At 37.4% G+C, this 22,939-nt stretch overlaps 5 protein-coding genes across 16 annotated transcripts; 3 read left to right on the top strand and 2 right to left on the bottom strand.

Annotated features, from left to right (window-relative positions):
* The first annotated feature begins 634 nt into the window (after window positions 1-634).
* On the top strand, window positions 635-8,078 carry LOC109146812 (putative pentatricopeptide repeat-containing protein At1g13630). Of its 8 annotated transcripts, none has more exons than XM_019294466.1 (8): window positions 635-1,364; window positions 1,584-3,751; window positions 4,763-5,687; window positions 6,050-6,107; window positions 6,182-6,357; window positions 6,979-7,146; window positions 7,244-7,580; window positions 7,802-8,078. In XM_019294466.1, the coding sequence occupies exons 1-2, from the start codon at window positions 899-901 to the stop codon at window positions 3,524-3,526; spliced, it is 2,409 nt and encodes an 802-aa protein (XP_019150011.1). In that variant the 5' UTR covers window positions 635-898; the 3' UTR covers window positions 3,527-3,751; window positions 4,763-5,687; window positions 6,050-6,107; window positions 6,182-6,357; window positions 6,979-7,146; window positions 7,244-7,580; window positions 7,802-8,078. The 8 variants fall into 8 exon arrangements, with proteins under 8 accessions (XP_019150011.1, XP_019150007.1, XP_019150010.1 ...); XM_019294462.1 differs by having other exon boundaries at window positions 7,241-7,580; XM_019294465.1 differs by having other exon boundaries at window positions 6,050-6,132; window positions 6,258-6,357; window positions 7,241-7,580.
* On the bottom strand, window positions 6,667-9,787 carry LOC109146814 (sodium-coupled neutral amino acid transporter 2-like). 3 transcript variants are annotated; one of them, XR_002048515.1, is made up of 6 exons: window positions 9,236-9,785; window positions 8,598-8,750; window positions 7,788-7,991; window positions 7,225-7,690; window positions 6,826-7,122; window positions 6,667-6,785 (listed from the first exon to the last, which is right to left on the bottom strand). XR_002048515.1 is itself a non-coding variant. In XM_019294470.1 (5 exons), exons 1-5 carry the CDS (start codon window positions 9,636-9,638, stop codon window positions 6,984-6,986), a joined length of 1,365 nt encoding a protein of 454 aa, XP_019150015.1. In that variant the 5' UTR covers window positions 9,639-9,785; the 3' UTR covers window positions 6,817-6,983. The 3 variants fall into 3 exon arrangements, 2 of the variants coding, with proteins under 2 accessions (XP_019150015.1, XP_019150017.1); XM_019294470.1 differs by lacking the exon at window positions 6,667-6,785 and having other exon boundaries at window positions 6,817-7,122; XM_019294472.1 differs by lacking the exons at window positions 6,667-6,785; window positions 8,598-8,750 and having other exon boundaries at window positions 6,817-7,122; window positions 9,236-9,787.
* Window positions 9,788-12,685: 2,898 nt separating this feature from the next.
* LOC109146823 (putative U-box domain-containing protein 42) lies at window positions 12,686-16,435 on the top strand. Its single transcript, XM_019294487.1, has 4 exons — window positions 12,686-12,998; window positions 13,084-14,214; window positions 14,277-14,583; window positions 14,694-16,435. Exons 1-4 carry the CDS (start codon window positions 12,993-12,995, stop codon window positions 16,283-16,285), a joined length of 3,036 nt encoding a protein of 1,011 aa, XP_019150032.1. The 5' UTR covers window positions 12,686-12,992; the 3' UTR covers window positions 16,286-16,435.
* Window positions 16,436-16,982: 547 nt separating this feature from the next.
* On the top strand, window positions 16,983-19,431 carry LOC109146634. The gene is made up of 5 exons (XM_019294288.1): window positions 16,983-17,320; window positions 17,590-18,203; window positions 18,620-18,728; window positions 18,797-19,117; window positions 19,204-19,431. Exons 1-5 carry the CDS (start codon window positions 17,168-17,170, stop codon window positions 19,255-19,257), a joined length of 1,251 nt encoding a protein of 416 aa, XP_019149833.1. The 5' UTR covers window positions 16,983-17,167; the 3' UTR covers window positions 19,258-19,431.
* LOC109146632 (putative pentatricopeptide repeat-containing protein At1g68930) lies at window positions 18,137-22,489 on the bottom strand. Of its 3 annotated transcripts, XM_019294287.1 has the most exons (3): window positions 19,902-22,489; window positions 19,406-19,476; window positions 18,137-18,223 (listed from the first exon to the last, which is right to left on the bottom strand). In XM_019294287.1, the coding sequence occupies exon 1, from the start codon at window positions 22,436-22,438 to the stop codon at window positions 20,207-20,209; it is 2,232 nt and encodes a 743-aa protein (XP_019149832.1). In that variant the 5' UTR covers window positions 22,439-22,489; the 3' UTR covers window positions 18,137-18,223; window positions 19,406-19,476; window positions 19,902-20,206. The 3 variants fall into 3 exon arrangements, with proteins under 3 accessions (XP_019149832.1, XP_019149831.1, XP_019149830.1); XM_019294286.1 differs by lacking the exon at window positions 19,406-19,476; XM_019294285.1 differs by lacking the exon at window positions 18,137-18,223 and having other exon boundaries at window positions 19,389-19,476.
* Between the last annotated feature and the right edge of the window lie 450 nt (window positions 22,490-22,939).

Genomic DNA, 22,939 nt, shown 5'->3' with positions numbered 1-22,939 from the left:
ATTTTAAATAATTTTTAATAAATTTTAATAATAAATTTTTATTTAAAAAAATTAAAAAAAAAAATAAAAACGACTTTATTTTATTTTTTATTTAATTTTTTCAATTTTTTTATAAAATTTATTATTAAAATTAATTATTAAAAATTATTTAAAATTTATTAAAAATGCCAACTCAGCTGCCACGTAAGCAAGTAACCTGCTAAAATTGATGATAACCTGCTATCCGGTGAAATTGCATACGTTTGGAGAGTTCAGTGGCCTGATTGCACGTTTTTGGAGTGTTCAGTGGCCTAATTGCATTTTTTTTTTCGTTCAGTGGCCTAATTGCATTTTTAGGTTACGTTCAGTGGCCAATTTGAACCTTATTCCTATCTATTAATACTGCACCTCATTGAGACTCAAATCCATAACCTTCCATATGGAAAAGCCACTTCGGACTATTAAATCACAAGATCATTAACATTTGTTAAATATGTTGTTTACATAATTTTAACTAATTTAAGGGTTTAATTAAAAGTTTCTTTAATTCAAGTGTCTAATTGTATATTGAGATATAGTTAGAGAGTAGTGTTTTGACGGTTTTGACCGTTTTCTAAACCGACTGAAGAAGTGAGGAGTGATGTTTGTAAATTGTAAAAATGACTAATGACTTCCTCCAAACCCCTTCTAAAACCCTAAACCCAGCGTGTGTCTTCATCGGCGGCGAGGAGAACTCAAACACCGGCGATTCCGTCACCGTCCGCCCGCCAGAATAACACAAATTCTGCTAATTTGATTGTTGTATTTTCCTTTCAGCAGCCTGGTCAGTTCAGATTCACATTATCTCCGTGCCTCTGTTTTGTTCAAATACTATGCTCATTGCCATAGAAAGTTTTAAACACAAAATCTTATTCGCCAAATGCTTCGATCAACCATCAGATTCTTCCCCAAATCGCAATTCCCGTTCTCTACCTTCTTCTGTAATCATTCCGCCTCCGCCGCCGCCGTTGCCGTCGCTCACGACGAGCCCTCCAACCCCACCACCTCTTCCCAGTTTTTCCCAACTAAAAATGAAGCTGTCTCAAAATTACTCCTCTTCCTTTTCAGTACCGTCTCCATCAAGGCTCCCTCTATCACGACATTACGCGGCGACCGGCCACTTGAAGCCTGGGTGTCGGGGGTGAATGCCTCCGAAATGGAGGGCATTGTTGAGTTGCTGAGGCGCAAGAAGCCGCAGCTGGCTCTCGACTTCTTCTTCTTGTCTAAGAACAAGTATGGATTTAAGCATTCCATGTCCTGCCACCTCGTCGTAGCTCATGTTTTGGCGGGAAGGCAGCGATTAAGGGGTTTGAAGTTCCATTTGCAGGAAATGGTTAAAGAAGAAGGTAAGTAGTTTTGTATTTGGAATTGTATTTTTTTATTCGCTAAGGAATTCTTCATGACTTCTGTAGAATTGTCTAATTGTCTAATTCTCAGTGTTTATCCTAGATAGAAAACATCTGAAATCTAGTTAGAGGGAGAAAGTTCTAAGTTAAAACGGAAAATTGACATTATATTGCCTGTTTTCTGTTTTCTGTTTATAGATTTCTTATAATTTCCATCAGGCTCTGGTTCTGCACCTGCACTCTGTGAGTTGCTTCAGAATAACTTCGATTATTGGGTTGCTCATAATGTGGTATGGAATATGCTGGCCTGTGCTTATTCGACATCTGAGATGGTTGCTGATGCTCTTTTTGTTCTATCCAAGATGAAAGATTTGAATCTTCAAGTTTCAATAAGGACATATAATAGTGTGTTGCTCTGCTTTACTGATGTTTACAATGAAATAAAAACTTCCCAAAGTGAATACACAAATTCTATCCTTATCAATGGTCTATGCAGACCGATCTTGGTGAGAGAATCTGGAACTTCTGTTGTTTGCTTCAATTCCATCATGTCAGCTTTCTGTAAAGTGGGTCTTGTGGATGTTGCAACATCATTTTTTTGTATGATGTTCAAGTGTGGGATACATCCAGATGTATGTAGTTATAATATTCTTATTCATGGTTTATGTATAGATGGTTCTATGGAAGAAGGACTTAAGCTTGCAAGTGACATGGAAGTGCATGGGTTGGAGCCTGACCTAGTGACTTATAACATCATTGCCAAAGGGTTTCATTTGCTTGGTATGATGAGTGAGGGCTCAAAAATAATTACCCATATGTTGCAGAGAGATATACTTCCCAATATTGTCACTTACACAACATTAATTTCTGGGCATTGTCAAATAGGCAATGTGAGTGAAGCATTTAGGTTGATGGACGAGATGCGTTCACGAGGGATTCAGATTCCTGAAATCACATACAGCATGTTACTTCACAGGTTGTGTAAGAGTGGATTTCTGGATGATGCTTTAAATCTGTTTCATGAGATTGAAGCCAATGGTTTAGAACCTGATATTGTCATGTATTCTATTCTCATCCACGCTCTATGCAAGCAAGGGCGGGTTCATGAGGCTGTGCAATTGTATAAAGAAATGTGCTTGAAGAAAATCAATCCAAATTCTTTTGCACACAGATCGATTCTGTTTGGCCTTTGTGAGAATGGATTAATAAAAGAGGCAAGAAAGTATTTTGATGTGTTGACGAATGATGAATTGAGGGATGACATTGTTTTGTATAATATTATGATCAACAGATATGTAAAATGTGGTGATGTTAGAGAAGCTGGTCGGCTATATGAATATATATTGAAAAGAGGAATTACACCGAGCACAATCACATTCAATTCTATGATATATGGGCTTTGCAAGGCTAGAAAGGTAAGAAACCTATTAGAGGCAAGAGAGTTGATTAAAAATATTTACTCAAATGGTCTTGTGCCAAGTGCAGTAACTTACACAACTTTTATGGATGCATTTTATGAAGAAGGAAACATAAAAGCTGTTTTTGAAATGCTTAGGGAAATGGAGGCAAAGCACATAGAACCAACTTGTGTTACTTACACAGTGATTATGAAGTCGTACTGTAAAATAGGGAGGTTGCAGAAATCTGTTCAAATACTAAAGGATATGTTTGCCAAGGGACTTTCACCTGATGGACAGTCTTTCAACACTGTCATACAGGGGTTTTCTCAAGCTGGAGATATGAAGAATGCATTTTTTTTATACAATGAGATGCTAAGGCATAATCTTCAGCCCAGTCATGTCACACACAACATTCTCATTAATGGTCTATGTATGTTTTGGGATCTAAGGGTTGCTGATACATTTTTCTCTTTTCTTCGAGATCAGAATATGAGTTTGTCAAAACAAGCCTATACCACTCTTATAAAAGCACATTGTGCAAAGGGTGATGCAAAGAAAGCAATGTTGCTATTCCAGCAAATGGTAGAGAATGGATTTGAAGTTTCAATTAGAGATTACATTGCTGTGATTAATAGGTTGTGTAAGCACCGTTTGATACATGGAGCAATATGTTTTAAAAGAATTTTGCACCATAGAAATGACCATGATTCCATATATCAGTTATTGTCTTTGGTGATCAAATGTGGTTTAGATCAGTGCTAAGTCTCTGTATGCAAGTGATGGAAAATTATTGTTCTCACTGTTTGGAAACTTGTTGATGGATGGAATCTGAGTCCTATTGCTGCATTGCTTCTGACTAAGTGCTCTGGTGGGAAGAGCATATGTTCCACAATTGCTGCATTGCGTCTGATTGTGTTGTGTACCTGTGTGTCTTCTGGCTTATGGGAAGAGCATATATTCCATACTTGGATTAAAAAGACATGTGAGGTAAAAACTTTCCAGGAGCTAGGTGCTCTCAAACATGACTTATTATGAAGCTATACTAATACTCTCTTGTGATATTATGAGCTTGCATTTTCCTTAATCTATTATTATGGGTAAAAAAAACCATCTTTGTGCCCTGCAGTTTCTTGTTGGACTGGGCTTCTGCTTTTATTTGTGCTGTGGATTAATTCTGTGAAATGGTCTGTGTGTCCTGCATTTGTCTTTTAACAATTCTCAGTTGTGTTGAGCATGAGCTACAGGTGCACGTGAAGAGTTATCTCTCCTTTACAAACTTTTGGATATATCACTTTGAACATCTTTCTTTTAGTAATTCTCTTCCAAATGTTTCTGCCCAACTATCTTTTCTTCATTGGAGGTAATGGTGAAAATAGAAGTATATGACTCTAATACACACAGTTTCTAGTTTAACTGTCTTAGGTCATTGAACAATTGTTTTGAAGTGAATATAGAACTGCAGTGACCCTGAAGATGAAGATCTATGGCTTAACAATCAAATATTTATGGAATATATGACATACCAAGATAATTTAGCAGGACTAGTTAATACTTTCATCTTCTTTAGGAATTAGGATACTTCCTATAGCCACACCTTCAATAGCTAATTCACTCTACAAGTGACTTGTTTCACTTTCATACTTGTTTTAAGTTCTCATTTTTTTCTATGTATTTCCCATTATCTTTGCACCATTAACATATATCATACTTATTTTGGTGATATATTTTGTTTTCAAATTTTGGTAGACATGCATTGAGAAGTCAAGTGGGGAGCATGCTGACGATGAATCTATGTTTTTTTAATTTAACCCTATTCCCTATGAATGATTTTAAATCATTTGAAGATTGAATGCAATGATTGTGCCCTTCACACAGCAGAATAAAAAACTAACATGAAGAAGAACCATGGAATTTTATGTCATTTAAACGATAGTAAGAGGGATGCTGATGTATTTGCCTTTGAGGAGAAAGTCATTCTTGATTTACTTGGCCTTGCAGCAGAGGACGATTATATAGCTAATGGCACTAAAGATGGCGTTGAATTCCTCAAGGTTCCAGAATTTGACTCCTCTGCATTTATAGACAACTCTCTCATGCATAATGAGAATGAAGATGAAGTTTCACCAATAAGGATGATCATGGTGTGATATTTCATTTTAATGCTCACAAGACCTTTGAAGTTCCATTAGAACCTGATGAACAGGATAGAGATAGATTATGGAATAGTCCAGAATTTGAAAGCTCCATGATTGAAGACTCTGCTGATTATGAAGGTCAATGTGGCGTATCGGGTGCAGCATCTGCTTCAGAGTTCTCACACTTGGGTGCTGATAAAAACATTACAGAGTTTGAATTACCAGAGTTGATAGCTTGCCTCAAATAGAGCAATTGTAATGCTGCCAATTATATTTGTATCTATCAGGAGGTGCCTATAGTGGATAAAATTTTGATTGAAAACTTGAACAATAGTAGTTTTGGTGCATATTTCTCTACACTGGTGAAGATGTTCAAAGGTAATGCTTTCTGGAGACCCATAAAAAATCCGGGATGCCAAGATGGATGCTGCTAAAGTTAAAGATGATATCAAATCACTGGTTCCTGATTATCTAATATCATCTTTGGAGGATAATGTCAATAAAGAATCTGCCAAGGATACTTTACCTAGAGGACTTGATGAAGCATTTTGGATCAAAATGTTCTCCCCTGATTATCTAATGTCATCTTTGGAGGATAATGACAATAAAGAATCTGCCAAGAGGACTTGATGAAACATTTTAGATCTAAATGTTCTACAATTGGAAAAGTAGCCAATGATGTGTCAGAAAAACAACCTTTTGGTAAAAAGCCACTTCTCTTTGAGTGACAAGGAAACCCGCAGCCACTACTTCTTTTGGAATTGTTGTATGCACAGCTGCATTGTCAGGTTTGCTTTTGTTTTTTCTGTTTCTATGATACATGAAGATGACTTTCTGTTATACCCAATTGGAAAGTGTTTTTTTTTTTGTAGAAACTCCTGAAATGACAAGCTCCACTACAAGTTACTAAACAAGTTCAAAATCAAATATCATTAGACATTTAAGGGGAAATGCCTAATACAGATCTGTTTTAAGAAAGTACAACTAGTTCCGTGACAAAATAAAAGAATAAAATCACTACAGAAAAATGCTGAGTCAAACAATTGAAATTTTCAAATGATGAAAGAAAATTGACTTCAAATATCTAATGTAGGAGATTTAGGTGTCCTTCTGTGGCTTTGCCTCTTGAAATATGATATTCTTTCATCAGTCTTTGCAGTGCCAAGGCGGATATTGGAGGCAGTATTTTTGATTTCAACAATTTTAAGGTAGCAACAGCTGATAAATAGCAGTGTAAGATCCTTTGATTTCCCAGTGTAAGTTTTTCCCATTTTCTCTGCAGGCTGCAGCTCGTCCTATGTCAGGTTTAATGACCAACCTGCATTTTTGCCATTTTAAAAAACTTTTTCTGGTTCCAGATTACAATCCATGTGGAATAGCTGTCCTATAAGAATGGCAAAAGCAGACAGGAGATTCTGAAGGAACAGCGGTTGGAGGCAGGGTCTTCTTTGTCATCACGTATGATCTTGTTATACTTATTTTTCTTTCTTGATTTGTGAATATATCCTCTGCATCTATAACAACTGTCCATATGATTGCATCTTGAACCCAAATTGTATAGGCAGTATGAGAGTTGTTGAGAATTTTGTATTTGAAATAGTAGTGACGTTTTGGTTAGTTTAGGTTGACAGTGCTGTGGTTAGTATATTTAACATTGCAGTTATAAAGAAATTTTCGGTGTAATGGCAGAGGCAGAAACAACTCATGAATCAAGATAGCCAAATTTTTACAATTGAGGGACGATGAACTCATGAATCAAGATAGCCAAAAAATAGAAACATGTTTACTGTTTTCCATTAGGAAAAGACTGATTTCTACTTTTAAGAGTTGTATTATAGCATGAGTTGAAGCAGTCTTATTTTCCCACTTCCTATATATATATATATATATATATATATATATATATATATATATATATATATATATAATTCCACTGCAAATTTTACAACAGAGCCCAGAAAATGAAGGGATTTGGATTGCTTCCTAAGTCCAAACATCATTGTCTTCTTATCTTGCTCATCTATTGTATCACTCTAAATTTCGAGCATATCATCCTTGATTTCTTACGATGATAACCAGGAAAGTCACTCCTTTGGGGATGCATTTTTCTGGAACACAGCACAGGCATCGCTGTATATGGCCACTGCATTTGAAGACACTGCCAAAAATATCATGAAGATCGACAAGATCTTATCCGTCTTTGTGGCTATGCCAGGAGCATCCCTGAAGCAGAGACATTTAAATTCGGTAAGTTTCCTTAGTCTGAATCAGGAACAAACATAGGAAATTAGCAATGCAGTACTGAGTTTAATGAAGTTTGCTTACTTCAATGCAATGGCAGCAGGGAGAATGAACCCAAGAGAAACAGCTGCAGTTGCCCCACTGAACTGGAATGCATCCCAAATGCTGGGAATAAAATTTGCAAGTACAAAGACAACAAAGATGAGCGTGAAGTTAATGAATGCGAAGCGCCATTTCTCTGAATCCAAGGGCCTTGCGGAGGGAAAAAAGAGGCCATCTACATTAACGCGAAGAGGGTAGAACAAGATGGGGAAAACAAGCATCAGGTGAAGCGCATAGGAGACACGAACAGCATCATTCAGCGCATAGCTGTAAGGAACGCCAAGGTTAGAGTCAAAGTTGGCCAGCACATCGTCCAGAGTTGAATCGCCAAACAGAAGGTATCCAAACAAGCTTGTCATAATGTAAATGATTGAGCAGAGAGACAAAGATGCCCTCACAACTGATCTCATCTGAGAAGGGTCTCTCAGTTCATTCTCAATACTATGCACTGCAGAAAAAAAAAAAAAAAAAAAAAACACCTCTGCACAGTTTGTCCATTGCTAAAAACTTCAAAGTATCAATACATGAAAGTTTCCATGACTAACCATTGAAATGGCAGATATATGCAGTGACAATAACTGGCACTACAGTGAAGAGTCTCCAGACTGAACTAATATCAGTAACATCAGGAAGAAATCTGGGCATTTCAATACTGCCCGCGAATAACTTGAAAATGGTGATTGCTGCAGTAATGACAAGGAAAACAACTGCAAGTGCAACTGCCAATGCAGATGTGTGTCTCAATGAATCTGCAGTGCATATGGATGAAACAATTCAGAGATTGTTAACAAATGCTATATGCAGAGAAGAAGTTCAATAAAATCTTTTTTTTTTTTTATCTTTCTTTCTTCTTCTTTTTTTTTTTTTTTTTTTTTTTTTTGTGACGAGGGAAACCTGCAACCATTACCCGAGGGTGTGCAATAGGTTTGCCAGCAGCTATTATTCAAGAATATGTATTGAATAAATTTCCCCTTGTGATCCTAACCCACAAAAGACTACAAAGAGATAAAAAAGACTACAAAGAGATAAACCAGTCTGGTTAATCATAGGCTATGATTGATATAGCCTAGGTTGACTAATAGCCTAGTTCAACATAGTCTATTAGTCAAATTTAATTAACCTAGTGTGATAACCACAAAGTTTCAAATTCAATAAAATTTCATAGTTGACCAGCTTAAATCAATAAGACTAATAGATTTATGTTGAACTTGAAACTTTGTGGTTATCAAACTAATAGCTGTAACTCTTGACTGATATAGAAGCAGTTTAATGACTTTTAAATCAAACACTCAAACTGCATTGCTAGATTAGGAAATCTGAAGCATTTAATTAGAATATCATGTATTGATATCTACCAATACGCTTGAAGAACCCCAATGGAACAAACACTATAAGAGTAATAGCAAGAAGAACGAAGTGACGTCCAGTCCACCATTGTTCTCCAAACCATCCCTCCAAGACTCCAGGATGATGAACCCCATCTGATGTTGTTCCAGAGAGCACATCACCTTCATTCCCAATCCAATCAATAAAAATTCCACATTAAATTAGTCAAGTTCCATCATCTATACCCATAGAAACATTAAATTTAACAAATATATAAACAATGAAAATCCTTGCCCACAAAAATCTCTCGCACCAAGGGCCTCACGCCCCGACCTGACATGATGGTGGAGGGGCCTTAGGTGGGAGGACAAGGAATCACCCTCATAAGGTGAAACTCTCACGATGCAGTAGTCAAGACTCACTCATGCAGTCTTGCCCACAGACTCGAATCACCCTCATAAGAAGGTGAAACTCTCACGATGCACTAGTCAGGACTCACTCATGCAGTCTTGCCCAGACAAATGAGAAAAATCTTATGAGAAAAATCTTAAGATCAGTATCGGTACCGAGATTGTATATATGGTACAAAAGGTATAGGTGTTGAATTATAGATTTATAGATATAGACAAACCATTTTTGACAAATTCTTGGAACAAGTGAAACATACCAATGATGATCATGTAGACAACAAGAACACCAATGTTATTGATCAAGACACACACTTGAAGCAATCTTCTTCCCCAACTCCCAAACGCATCACCCATAACACCTCCATAGGAGTTAGACCCTCCACCCCTACTAAACCTCAAAAGAATGTCTATAGAGAAATTCGCCAAAACCGCCATGAAAATGATCATGGAAATGCCAAGTCCCAGCCCAAGAACCTTCATGGTCGCCGGAAGCGCCATGATTCCGGCGCCGACGATGGTGGTTGACAAGTTGAACACTGAACCCAGAAACGAACCTCCATTAAACTCACTCTTGAAGCTCTTCTTCTCCTCCTCAAGTAGGGGAACCAAAACATCATCTTTCTTGCTCTCTACCTGCTGGTTCTCTTCTCCAATTGCCATGCCTGAGAATCTTTTTTATCTGCACCTGTTCATAGGTTGTCTATATGCAACATAGAAAGGCAAATTATTAGTTTAATGATGAATTCTACACGTTGGAGAATCGTCACCGTTCTTATCCCTATGTGACCCAAGCCAGAAGCAAGCTTAAGAATCTCAATTAATAAGTATTTTCCCACATAATACACCATTAAACTAATATTCTTTGTCATTACAAACTTTGTCAATTAAAGTTACAAGGCTTACTTCCTCCAAAACCCACTTAGGGTAGGGATTAAGGAGTTTCCATAAATGAAAGTTTGTCATTTTCTTGAAAATTCGTTGCTTAAAGTTAGGATAGTGCTTTCCAGTCCCAGCATTGTCGGATGCGGCGGCTAATCGTAGCACTGTAGCAGATGCAGATGGTTGTCTGTCGTCTACTGAAGTGATTTGGGCTGATCTGGAGGGGCTTCGATTGGGCATATGGTGGCCTATAAAATCTGCTAGAGCCCATAAGCAACTTGAAAGTTCAGAGTTTGTTTACTGTTTTACTCAAGTGGGCAAATTATGCTGTGAGCACGTGCCCACATTGGACTCGGTTCCATATTCATAATTTCTATAATGTAGATTCATAATTTTTATATGGTAGATTCATAAAATTTATACTTTAGATTCCAATTGTTGAATTCTGTTTTCACAATTCAGAGAACTATATGTTCATAATTTGATAACTATACAATTTAGAAATTATGAATTTACAGTACAGAAATTATGAATCTACAGTACAGATATTATGAATCTGCAGTATAAAAATTATGAATCTACTATATAGAAATTATGAATCTACGCTTTAGAAATTATGAATCTAAAGTAATTTTTATGAATCTACAATATAGAAATTATGGATCTACAATATAGAAATTATAAATCTACAGTATAGAAATTATGAATATGAAACCATGCCCACCTTACAAGGTGGGCACGTGCTCACAGTATAACATTCCACTCAAGTGATAAATATTATACTTGAAAGTTCAAAGTTTATTAATTTATCAATCAATTTTAATTTATTTGACGAATATTGAGTTGTTATACCATGGACCATGGTCCACTTGGAAGGTGGATAAACTTAATATAATATTCAATGTTTCATATGGCTAAAGATCTATGTTTTTTTTTTCGTAAAATTTGTTATAATTTTTAAGATACTCTGTCTACATTTTACTACTTCTAAAAGTTGACCCTATCTCGAGATAGTCAAAAAAAGAAGATAAAAGTAGTAAATAACTAAATATAGACGAGAGTAAATATTAAAACATGCATTACCATCTTATTGTTATTAATAGGGTACACATATCTACATGCACTAAATATATACAAATAATTATAGTCATTTTTCTCGGAGGACAACTCAATTGGTCAATCAATTCAAAATAAATTAATAGTTTTATTTTGCTAGCCGTAAATTGAAGAAATAAATAAATTTGAGTAGAGTATGAAAAATAAAAAATTCAAGTAACAAGAGAAACTCCCACTAATCCATTCACTATTTAAGAATGGGCAAGATTAAGTAGACTTTAGAAATTAGGTTGGAAAGAGCCAAAGATTACTAAAAGAAACTATTTGCAGACTTGCAGTGGCACTTTTGTAGTTTTGTCAATGACAAAACATGGAAAGAGAAATACATGTGGAAGATGATAGTATTTAATGGATAACATATGAGTTTGATAGTAGAGAAGAAGAAGTTGATCTATATTACATTAAATGCTCTAGCAAGTAGATAAGAAAAGGTCATACCAAAGCATTGTATACTATGTGGTCCATGAAAATCAAAGTTTATAACTAAAATACTAGTATATTTGGATTACAGAATACATTAGAATGAAACAACACTCTCACGAATAGGTTTATTTCACCATTCAGTTTTATTTTCGAATATTTTTTATTTGAAATAATTGTAAACAATTATTTTAAAATCAGTGTGTGAGTTCACATGCATATGGTCTTAAATTTTCTCTTAATCTTCATGTGTTGAATCATCCCTAGCGGACTTGATGTGTTTGGTTTTTCAGATGTTGATTCGATATAGTCTACAATATTCATATAATGCTTTCTTTCTCTTTTCTTGTAGATTATTAAATGTCATATCTCCAAAATAGAATGTACGAATAATATATGTTCAATCACTTGCATAACTTATACAAAATGAAGTTATACCTCATCATGTTTTATTAGATATATGACATTATTAAGTATAATATTGTCTTATTTCCCCTATATATATATCTTTTAAAATGCTACAAGTAGTCAATTATAGATTTATAGTATAGAAATTGTTGATTAGGTCTTCTTAGAGTTCACGTTATTAATATATGTTGTCCATCTATGCTTACTTATTTGGTTTGAATTTTAATAGCCTGAAAGGTATATATCAGATGTGATTGATTCCCTAGTTTATGAATCTTGAAAAGACATTGGATATATATTTTAGCTGATTGAGTTAGTGGATTTGACTAGTTGTTAGCATTAGCTGATTATAGAAAAGTGTTTGGTAAATTAACTGTTAGCTGATAGTTGATTACATGCAAAATTACTTTCTCAAAAAACTGATCGAAAAAAATTATTTTGAGTATATTTTTGAATTTTAGCATTTTGAAACAATAAGCTGTTACAAAAAGCTAATTAATAATATTTTTTAATTTAATACTCCATATAAAAGGTTTTGTGCATTGTCAAGTAGCATTTATCTTCTTTGTTTTTGGTAACAAAGGAAATCGCAACAACTATTCGTAGATATCCACGGAGTAAATCTTACTTTTTTGTAATAACTCGTAAACCACACAAGAAAGGTAAACCACACTAAGAAAAACCGACTGGCTCAACCAATAGAATGTTGGCAAAAACTAAAGATTTGACCTTGAAATACAAGAATCATGCTCCATCCACTTGACCACCCGCATTTATTATTTTTACCTCCACAAGTAAACACACTGTTAAAATTGAAAAGGGTTGAAAGAAACATTAAAACTAAACAAAGTGAAATTTTTTAAATGCCATCCCCCACCACAGCAGAGACCTATTCCATCTGTTGAAAATTGCTTCATCAGATGACCAACCAGCTGAGAACACAAACCAATCTGACATCACAAGTTTAGCCATTGGGAGTTTTTTTGCCATAATCTTGACTTTGTAACACATGAAAACTATCCCTAGTCCCCTTCATTAAGCTACACCAAATCTAGAAGCAATGATCATGGAGACTCATTCAATGATTCATCCTTAAACTGTGTTTAATTTTCTCCCTCCAAACAGATCCCATGATTCAGTATCAGCAACCTCAAGCTTCCCACTCCATATTCCAGGCGGCAGCGCTAACAGATGTCGGTATGGATTCTCTCTAACAGATTATTGTCATTTTGAGTTGATGAATTCCATAGTGACTTGAACCAATCTTTTCTGAATTTCCCAGCTTAATGGAGATCAAGATTCAACTGGGAGTGTTCAGTCCTGGCTAGCAGACATATCAGACTTCACAAAATCAGAAGAACTCGCAGAGATGGAAAGGGAGAGTTTCATGGAGATCGGGAGCTATCTATACCGGGCCTCGTCCGTTCTAATGGAGCTGCAGATAAACAAGAACACCCCAACACATGTTGCAGAGATCCTACAGTCTCTAAGGAGAAGCTTTGGACTTGCAGAAGATATAATCAAGAAAGCAGGGAGGGGCTCTGGGGAAGCAAGCTTAGAATTGGAAGAGCTTCAAGGTTTAGTGAAAGAAATAGGGAAAGGACTAACTCTCATGCCATCATCAGCCTATGGGGATCAAGAATATGCAGCCATTGCTGCTAAATCGCTGTCCATCGAGATCAAAACCGCACGGTTTTTACCTGGGAAAACGCGAAACGAGCCTGCAGTTCTATCAAGAGCAGAAACTGAGAGACCAGAAACAGATCTTTACTCTATTGATGTTGATGTTTCGATGGAGAATCTGCAGGTAGTAGACACAACTAGTATCTACTTCTCGGATAGTTCTCTGAGCTCGAACGGGAGAGATCAATGGACGGAGAGAAGCAGGAGACATAAACTATCAATGGATTTGCATTTCCCTCAAGTGGCTCAATCCATGGAGCCTATGTATGAGACTTTCTTTTGCCCTCTGACAAAGAAGATCATGGATGATCCCGTAACCACAGAAAGTGGAATAACCTATGAGAGAAGAGCCATCGTCGAATGGATCAGTAAGTTCGGGAGCAGGGAGGAAATCGTTTGCCCCAAGTCGGGACAGAAGCTGAAAACCAGAATCCTACGCCCGAATATGGCCTTAAAAGCAACAATAGACGAATGGAAAGACAGAAACGAAGCAGTGAGGATCAAGATGGCACGTGAGGCTTTATCTTCAGCCAAAACACAGGATATTGTACTGGATGCCATCGAAGATCTTCGAACCATTTGTCGGGGAAAGCCATACAATCAGGTTCAAGTCTGCAGCACAGGAATGATCCCGGTACTTGCCAAGTTCCTGGACTACAAGAACAGAACCGTAAGACGTGTGACACTAGAATTGTTGCACGAGTTAGCTGAAGATAACAATGATGGGAAGGTGATTCCTTTACTCTTTCTAAGAATCCATAAACATCGAAATAAGTAATTGTATCAATGCAGGAGACGATCACAAGAGAAATCGACGTTGCCACAATCATAAGGATGCTGTCAAGTAATCACTCACCAGTCAAGCATGCATCAGCCTCACTTCTTCTCGTGCTTTCGAAATGCCAATCTTTCTGTGATACCATCAAGGAAGTCCCGGGCGCTATCCTGATGCTTATCACAACCAAGTACAGAGAGAATGATGATTTCACTTCAGAAACAGCTGATAAAGTGTTAAAGAGCCTGGAAAGATCTTCACACAACATCAAGCACATGGCAGAAAACGGATATTGGGAACCCCTAATAAACTATCTAAATGAAGGTCAGCATATGCAAATAATAGTTTGATTATGCATTTTGGGTTATAATTTTCTGGTTGATCGTAAGAGTTACTAGTCTTCTTCTTCTGTTCTTGTTGGTAAAACTCGACAGGAAATGAAGATACGAGAATGGAGATGGCAAGCTACATTGGAGAAATTGTTCTTGTACCTGACAGAAGCACTTATGTGGCAGAAAGAGCCTCTCCAGCTTTGATCAAAATGTTGCACACTGGGAATTCTCTGAGCAGAAATGCAGCCTTTAAAGCTCTAAAACAGATATCTCTGCACCACACGAATGGTAACATTCTTGTGGAAGCCGGGATCATACAAGTCATGGTGGAGGAGATCTTCAACAGGAAAATCTACGACGAACCAATGGACTCGAAGAAGGAGGCAGCTGGGATTCTTGCAAATATACTAGAGTTTGGGCTGCAGCTGGAGAGCCTGGAAGTAAACGTGCACGGGCACAGATTCGATTCAGAGTACACAGTGCAAAACATCGTTCACATGATACGAAATTCAAGCCCGGATGAACTGAACATCAACCTCATCAGAATCCTCCAGTGCCTGATGAAAATTCAGAAAACATCAGCTGCCATTGTTTCTGCAGTGAAGGAGACAGATGCTGGGTATATCCTGATCGAGTTTATCAATTACCCCAACGAAGAACTTGCCGTTGCTTCGATCAAGTTTCTCATCACGCTCTCTCCACTTATGGGGCATACCTTATCAGACAGACTGTGCAAAACTAGAGGCCAACCTGTAAGCCTGGTCCAGCCTTCAACCGTGGGTGATTGTATCACAGAGAAGCAAGCGGTTTCTGCCATTTTCTTGGCAAAGCTTCCCCATCAAAACCTGACCCTAAATCTCGCGTTGGTCGAGGGGAAAACAGTCCCCACAATCATAAACCAGATCAACAAGCTCCAGAATGGTGGAGCAGGAACTAGAAGGCATGTGAATGCATATTTTGAAGGACTCGTGGGAATTCTTGCCAGATTCACCTCTACATTGTATGATCATCAAATACTACAATTGGTGAAGACCTACAACTTCACTTTAATCTTCTCCGAATTACTGATGAAACCATCAAGCGATGAAATCCAGAAATTATCAGCAACTGCACTGGGGAACTTGTCAAAACAATCAGTTAATCTATCAAAACCACCAACCAAGAAAGCCAAGTACCTGAAGGCTTCTCTGTTGCGGAGATGTTTCTCGCTTAATCCAACCAAACACATCAAAGTGCCACTATGCCCGGTTCACAGAGGCACGTGTTCTTCAGAGGAAACATTTTGCTTGGTCGATGCAAAGGCAGTTGAGAGGCTGTTAGCCTGTCTGGAACACAAGAATGCAGAGGTAGTTGAAGCATCACTGTCTGCTATATCCACATTGTTGGATGATAAAGTCGATATAGACAAGAGCGTGAGCTTGTTGATGGAAAAGCAAGCGATCCAGCACGTGCTGAATGTGGTGAAGGAGCACAGAGAAGAAGCCCTGTGGCATAAATCGTTTTGGATGATTGAAAAAATTCTTTCCAAAGGCGGCGACCAGTCTACCTCAGATATATCACAAGACAGGCTGTTTCCTGCTACATTAATCACAGCATTTCACCATGGCGATGTACTCACGAGGCAAATGGCCGAGAAAATCTTGATGCATTTGAAAAAGATGCCCCAGCTCACCGCCACCTCGTTCACCATGTAAATATCTTTCTGCACTCATTAGTTTCAAAAACATGTGAAGGCAGTCAAGACTCAACATATGTAAACATGTGGATTAGCCTATCATTGTTTATATTTCTTTTCTTCCAAAACTTTTCAAGTCCTTTTGCCAAGATCAGCAAATCTTCTGATATAGTTCTAGCATAAAATACAGTTCCTATCAGGCTATCAATCACTTTGTTTAGATGTTCTCGCAAATGAAGAGAAGCTAAATCCAAAGAGACCAGCACACAAAAAGCCAGTTTAGCAGGCATAGAATTCTTAGACATTTTTGTCAACTATACCACCAACCGCGATGGAGAATTTACCAACTTAACAAGTAAAAAACTTCCTAAAGTTTGAATGTTACTAAAAACAAAGCAGGCTAACCATAATTTAATCTTTGAGAAAAGGTCTTGCCGGCAGCACCTAACATTAGACATGTTATTTAAAACTAAAAATGTTTAGCCGGCAGTAACAGTCTTCTGGTCTCTGGTACATATTTTTCCACATTCAGTTATAAAGATTACAATATTCTTGTTTAAAGCATTTCAACCGGTAAATTCTTCAAGATAAACAATAAACAGAAAAGAGAGGGAGAACAAGGTGTAAATTGTAAAAGTATTCTGACTGAAAATATCAGTATCATAACATGTATGCAATGACAATCAGAAATATAATCTTGAATCCTTCCAACAAAGAAAGTCATAAAATCATATTAAAATCATATGGGATAAAATTGTTCTAAGGTTAACATTGTAGACCCAATCACATAGCTTGCAGACTACAAGCACCAAAAGCCACGTGCTTCTCTTTTATATACCAAGCTTTGTGGGCATCTTCAATAAATTTTGCTTGCTAGTTTTTCTCTCTGCTTCACAAGGAGATGGCTTCTTTTGCGGTTGAGGAGTTTATTGGAGACGGCTGTCTAAAGACCCTTCTTCCTAAGCTGCTGGAGGAAGGCTGGGATGATGTACCGACGTTGAAGATTATGACTTCGGAAGACATGGCTGAGATAAACATGACACAACAACAGAAGGTTCAATTAACTATTAGAATCGACTTTGCTATATTTTCTTTTCCTGATACAAGAGATTTGTGTTCAAACTCTCCTATGCAATTACTCAGGAGTTCAATTTTCTCTAGCAGTCCTCAAGATCATTTTTGGAATTTTTATCATTTAAATATCTCTATTATTGTATAGATATGGCAGATCATAGTTCACCTTAAAGTTGTCTTGCTTTACAATCTGCAAAATTACAAAAAAAAATTCAGTTAATCATTTCTCTGATTTTTTTTATGCTCAAGGATGCGCTAGAAATCAGGTCATACCTGCACAGTCGTGCTCTAATGCAATATGCTGACAGTTTAGAGACCTCCAGGAAAACCCTTACTCAGCTTCTTAACTTGAGCAGTTCAGATCTTTCATCACAGTTTGGAATGAAAAGGGGACATATTGCCCGTTTCATAGACAGAACTAATGCCTATGAAGCAAATCCTTTACCAGAATCCTATATGCTCCCAGCAAGAAGGAGAACCACCACCCGAAATGATAGTATTTACACGCGGGAACTTTCATCTATCAACTCCAGAAAAATGCAGAGCAGGACGAGAAGCACTCTAGCTTCCGAGGTATCTGTGGAGCAGTCAATGGCTGATTACAAGCTCAAAGAAGGACATGTCTTCAAGGGAGTTGTGGCAGCAATGCCTGCAGAGCCTAGAGCATGTGGTTGTGTGCAGGCTCCCCCAGTAGTTGAGAATGTTGCTCCGTATACTGATATTGAGAACATCTCAGTTCAAAAAATAATGCCAGAATATAAGATGGGAATAGAGCGTCTGGTAAAAACAAAGACTCCTCCCATGAAGGCCTCAGAACTGTGGCGTGATGAACCAGCACTTCTCCTTTGTATCCGGCGCCCAGGGTAAATCTTCCAAGTATATCCTGCGTTTAGAATTTTTGTTAGTTACTTTTTATTCAGCATAATCATGCATGTAACCGGCTAACTAATCAACTGGGCGAAAAAAGTAACAATCAAATGTATCAAAAAACTTTCTATTGCCATAATTACTAAGAAAAAAACACCTTGAGATCAAGAAAATAGCTTTTACATAGTCACATTGACTTAGAAGCATTCAATGTACTACATGAAGGTTAATGCCTTGGCTAATCTTGGCCTCAGACAAGCAACGGCACATATTGATGTCAAAGCGTATTATAACTAAGGCTTTAACATCACAGAGCTCATACATAAATACAAATACATGTATAGAGTCCATCTTAAAACATTAAAATGTGAAACTACATTCTTATTTCATCTGTGAATAAATGTGGAAACAGGTGCATCATGTGCAGAGCTGAAGCCCACCAACTATATTCCAAAAAGCCTATATTTGACTCACTTGGCATTAAATTGATTGCTGTTATTCATGAGTACATAGAATCAGAGGTAAGTATGTTGATTTCAGTTGACATGTTTCTTTAAAACAGCTCTCAAGTTTGACTTTAACGGATTAGGTAAAAGATTTCTGGCCAAGATATTGGGGTGGGGCTGTACTTCACGACAGGGGCATGGAATTTTTCAAGGCTCTGGGTGGAGGGCAGCTGCTAAAGGATAAGTTCATCTCAGGATTTCTACTCAATCCTCGAGCCATTGCAAATTACAAGCGAGCAAAGGCTATGGGACTGGATCAGAACTTCAGAGGAGAAGGAGAGATAAAAGGTGGTCTCTTTATAGTTGGCAAAGGCAAAACTGGCATCGCTTATCAGTTCATTGAAAGAAACTTTGGAGACTGGGCGCCAATTGCTGAAATCATTGAAATTTGCAGACAGATGCAGGTAACCCTCTTTGGCTTTGCTACATTACCCAAGTCTTGTTTCCAGCACAAGATGAACACTAATTAGATCTTTCTCAATTAATGCAGAATCAAAAGCATAGTCGATCAGAGTCTATGAAATCAGTACAAGACTATGATTAACTCCAGATTACCATCTTGCAATACTGGATTACTGGCCTCCCTTTTCAAATTTAAAAAATCTGAGCAGTTTTCTTCTGAATGTACTTAATATGCATTAGTAGAATCCTTTTGTTGTAATTCTTCCTCTATCTTGGCAAAACTCTTATACCTTAATAGCATGTGTTTTTATCTCTAGGTTGTATCTCCTTGGAGAGTTTTGAGACATCCCTCTCTCGGTTACTGCACCCAAGATATTTTCAATTTAGAAATTCAATAGAATAATATTTGTGAAATATGCATCGGCACAGGTTCACTTTTAGATCTAAAAATCTAAAATACAATTCAACAGAAAGAAAATAATGATATAAAAATGAAATGTATTTTCCAAGCAACTTTCTTTTTCTTTCTGAAATAGTAAATGATCTACAAATGCATAGAGCTTGTATACATCTATAAATAGAAGAAAGCAGGTGACGACAACCATGTTTGTTACCAAAAAAATGGCATCAACAAGCTCTACAATCAGAGTCTTTGAATGTTAGTTCATTGACTAATCAATTAAGCCTCTTGGCAAGAATTTTCCAAGTAAGACAGACTAGGATCTATTACACCAAGTGAGTCTCTTATATATTACTTCGTACATTAAAACTACAGTGAAATCTTACCTTGTCAAGAAGGATTCACTGCTCGATTGGTTGGATTCTCCTTAGGAAACTTCAACTCAATTGTTGGGAAAAGAAACACCCTATCCTACAAAGATTTCTTACAGGCAATTATTCCACCTTGGCACCTTCTAGTCTTCCAATAGTATGAACTGGAAGAAAATTTTCTAAGGGCACCATAGTAATCATAAGAAGTTCAATGCCATCAGCAAATCAGAGCATTCACTTGTCATCTCAACTAATGGGTTCCATATAAACATGAAAGAAGCTGATTGTCATTCTCTGATAGTCAAAAGACAGGCAGCATATCACCAGAAATCTCCACAAGAACATTCTCCATCTTTAAACAAATGGAATCTTACAGCATCTCTTACTAAAATTTCTCTTCCAGTGATCCTGGAAATTATTTTAGTTGCATTGTGACAATCAACACATACCCTAAGATTTTTAACCACTTTTATGGGGAGCTCAGGAGGAACAAAGATCAAACCAAAGGCAATTGCAAGCTTCTCACTATGGTGGTTAAGAAGTTTCACTTTCTCAGATTCCACAATATTATGCTGGACAGAGCTTACATCAGGAATATAGCCCTCCTCTATCATTCTACAGTACAACGTATCAAGCTCTGCATATATCTTGTCTGAATATGGACTGGACTTATCATCAGCTGAGAAAACATGCAGCTTGTTTTTATATTTGATCCAACTAAATCCTGGTTCCTTTTTCACACCATTATCTCTCATTGCCTTCCTTAACTGGGCCACTTCATTCCAGTCTCCTTTAGCAGCATGCATGCTTGAAAGCAAGACATAGCTGGCTGGATTTTGAGGCTCTATTTGCAAAAGAGACTCAGCTGCCCATTTCCCAATTTCCATATTACCACGAGTTCTACAAGAGCTCAGCAGTGTAGCCCAACCAATTGCATCAGGATGGCAGGGCATCTTTTGTATAAAGTGTTTTGCTTCTTCTAACTGTCCAGAGCGGCTTAATAGATCAATCATGCAAGTATAGTGATCAAGAGTAGGCATAATTCTATGTTCTCTTACCATTGAATCAAAATAATATTTCCCTTTATCTACAAGTCCTGCCCTACTGCAAGCAGCTAGAACCCCAACAAAAGTCACTCCATCTGGTTGCAGTCCTTGTGCAAGCATTTTCTCAAAAAGGTCAATAGTTTCAGCGGCTTTTCCAAACTGTGCATACCCGGAAACCAATGCAGTCCAAGTGACCTCATCCTTAACCGCCATCTCATTGAACAGTTTATGAGATTCTTCTATACTTCCACACTTACCATACAGGGTTACAAGAGCATTGGAAACTGTAATGAAGGAAATCAAGCCTGAAACTAATGCTTGACCATGAAACTGGGCTCCTTCTTCTATGCTTGCTAGGTTTGCACACGAGCTAACGACACTTCCTAAAGTAAATTCATCTGCCTTGACTCTATTCCGTTGCATCTCACAAAACGTCCGAACAGCTTCTTCACTGTATCCATTTTGGCCATAACCCACTACCAATGCAGTCCAAGACACAACATTTTTGCTTTTCATCCTCCTAAAGACATTCTCTGCATAGTTAATGCTTCTACACTTGGAATACATATCAACAAGCGCACTGCCAACAAAAATGTTATCCATATGATAACTTCTGATTGCATAAGCATGAATCTGTTTACCTTCTTTCAATGCCAGTAAACTTCCACAAGCAGTCAAAATACTCCCAAAGGTAAACTGGTCAATTGCCAAACCTTCCAGTCTCATTTCTCTGAACAATTCTAAAGCTTTTATATCTAGACAATTCTGTGTTAGCCCAGTAATCATTGTAGTCCATGATATAGAATCCCTCTCTGGCAAACACATAAACAATCTCTCCGCCTCTTTCACCATCCCACACCTCAGAAAACCCATAATCATTGTGTTAGACAAAACCAAATTTCTCTCTGGTAACTCATCAAAAACCTGTTTTGCCTCACTAATAAACCCAAGTTTCGCATACATATCCGTCAAGGGACTCCCCACAAAAACATACGACTCAAACCCACACTTCACTATCTGTCCGTGAATTTGCCTCCCCAATTGGATCCAACCATTGCTCAAAGACAATATAAGCATGGTAGAAAACGTGATTCTGTTCAAATTCACCCTCCCATCCCTCAACATCAACTTAAAAGCCCTCAAAGCCTCATCAACCGAGCCGTGAGAGGCATAACCCGAAATAACCAAATTCCAAGAAACCCCATCTTTCCTCGGGACCATGCGGAATACTTCCTGCATTTCCAGAAAGTTTCCGGCTTTGGAGTAAACGGAGAGAATGGTGTTCCATGAGAACTGGTTTGGCCTGGGAATTTGATCGAACACGCGGCGTGCGTACACGAAGTCGTCGAGCTTGCTGTATGCATTGATGAGGTTGTTCAGCAAGAATGTCTCTACGTTCGATACGGTTTTGATTATCCGGCAGTGGAGCTTCTTCAATTGTGCGCGGTTTTGGGTGTCGCAGCAGAGCTTCAGAAGAGAACAGTAGTGGTTAGAAATGTGAGACATACCGCGTCAATGCAAATCTATTTTGGCGGGAAAGAAGTTGGTCGATTTGTAGTGTCCGGACTTCGGCGCATCACGTGATTCCAAATCATTGCAAATTATGCCCGGGAACGGTGTCGATTTTACGGGAAAAAAAAAAAATTAGTTAATGTGTTATTAGCGGCGCGCGTTTATTTAGATTATGAATTTTTTTGTTATAAGATTATGAATGTACTGTACATTCATAATCTCATAACAGAAAATTCATAATCGCATAAAAGAAAAACATTTATTAAATTATGAATTTTCTGTTATGAGATTATGAATTTACAGTTATGTAATTATGAATTTTCTGTAAATTTATAATTTCATAACAGAAAATTCATAATCTCATAACAGAAAATTCATAATTTCATAACTGCACATTCATAAATCCATGCCTGCACATTCATAATTTATGAATGTTGAAGAAACTTGCGCGAAGAGGAAGTAAAACCGCGAAATGTGAAAATGAAGAAGAAAAGT

The sequence above is a fragment of the Ipomoea nil genome, unplaced genomic scaffold, assembly GCF_001879475.1.
Source record: "Ipomoea nil cultivar Tokyo-kokei standard unplaced genomic scaffold, Asagao_1.1 scaffold1936, whole genome shotgun sequence".
In the NCBI taxonomy this organism is placed as follows: Eukaryota; Viridiplantae; Streptophyta; class Magnoliopsida; order Solanales; family Convolvulaceae; genus Ipomoea; species Ipomoea nil.
The sequence above is the reverse complement of the archived record's forward strand: the minus strand, read 5'-3'. Positions and strand labels throughout refer to the sequence as shown.

Coding starts and splice junctions, on each gene's coding strand:
- LOC109146634 (XM_019294288.1), top strand. CDS start 17,168: ATGGCTTCTTTTGCGGTTGAGGAGTTTATTGGAGACGGCTGTCTAAAG. Junction 17,321..17,589: donor ACATGACACAACAACAGAAG/GTTCAATTAACT, acceptor TTTATGCTCAAG/GATGCGCTAGAAATCAGGTC. Junction 18,204..18,619: donor CTTTGTATCCGGCGCCCAGG/GTAAATCTTCCA, acceptor ATGTGGAAACAG/GTGCATCATGTGCAGAGCTG.
- LOC109146812 (XM_019294466.1), top strand. CDS start 899: ATGCTTCGATCAACCATCAGATTCTTCCCCAAATCGCAATTCCCGTTC. Junction 1,365..1,583: donor GGAAATGGTTAAAGAAGAAG/GTAAGTAGTTTT, acceptor AATTTCCATCAG/GCTCTGGTTCTGCACCTGCA.
- LOC109146632 (XM_019294287.1), bottom strand. CDS start 22,438: ATGTCTCACATTTCTAACCACTACTGTTCTCTTCTGAAGCTCTGCTGC.
- LOC109146823 (XM_019294487.1), top strand. Junction 14,215..14,276: donor AAGATAACAATGATGGGAAG/GTGATTCCTTTA, acceptor GTATCAATGCAG/GAGACGATCACAAGAGAAAT. Junction 14,584..14,693: donor AATAAACTATCTAAATGAAG/GTCAGCATATGC, acceptor AAAACTCGACAG/GAAATGAAGATACGAGAATG.
- LOC109146814 (XM_019294470.1), bottom strand. CDS start 9,638: ATGGCAATTGGAGAAGAGAACCAGCAGGTAGAGAGCAAGAAAGATGAT. Junction 8,751..9,235: donor TGTCTACATGATCATCATTG/GTATGTTTCACT, acceptor TTGGGAATGAAG/GTGATGTGCTCTCTGGAACA. Junction 7,123..7,224: donor CCTGCTGCCATTGCATTGAA/GTAAGCAAACTT, acceptor TCTCTGCTTCAG/GGATGCTCCTGGCATAGCCA.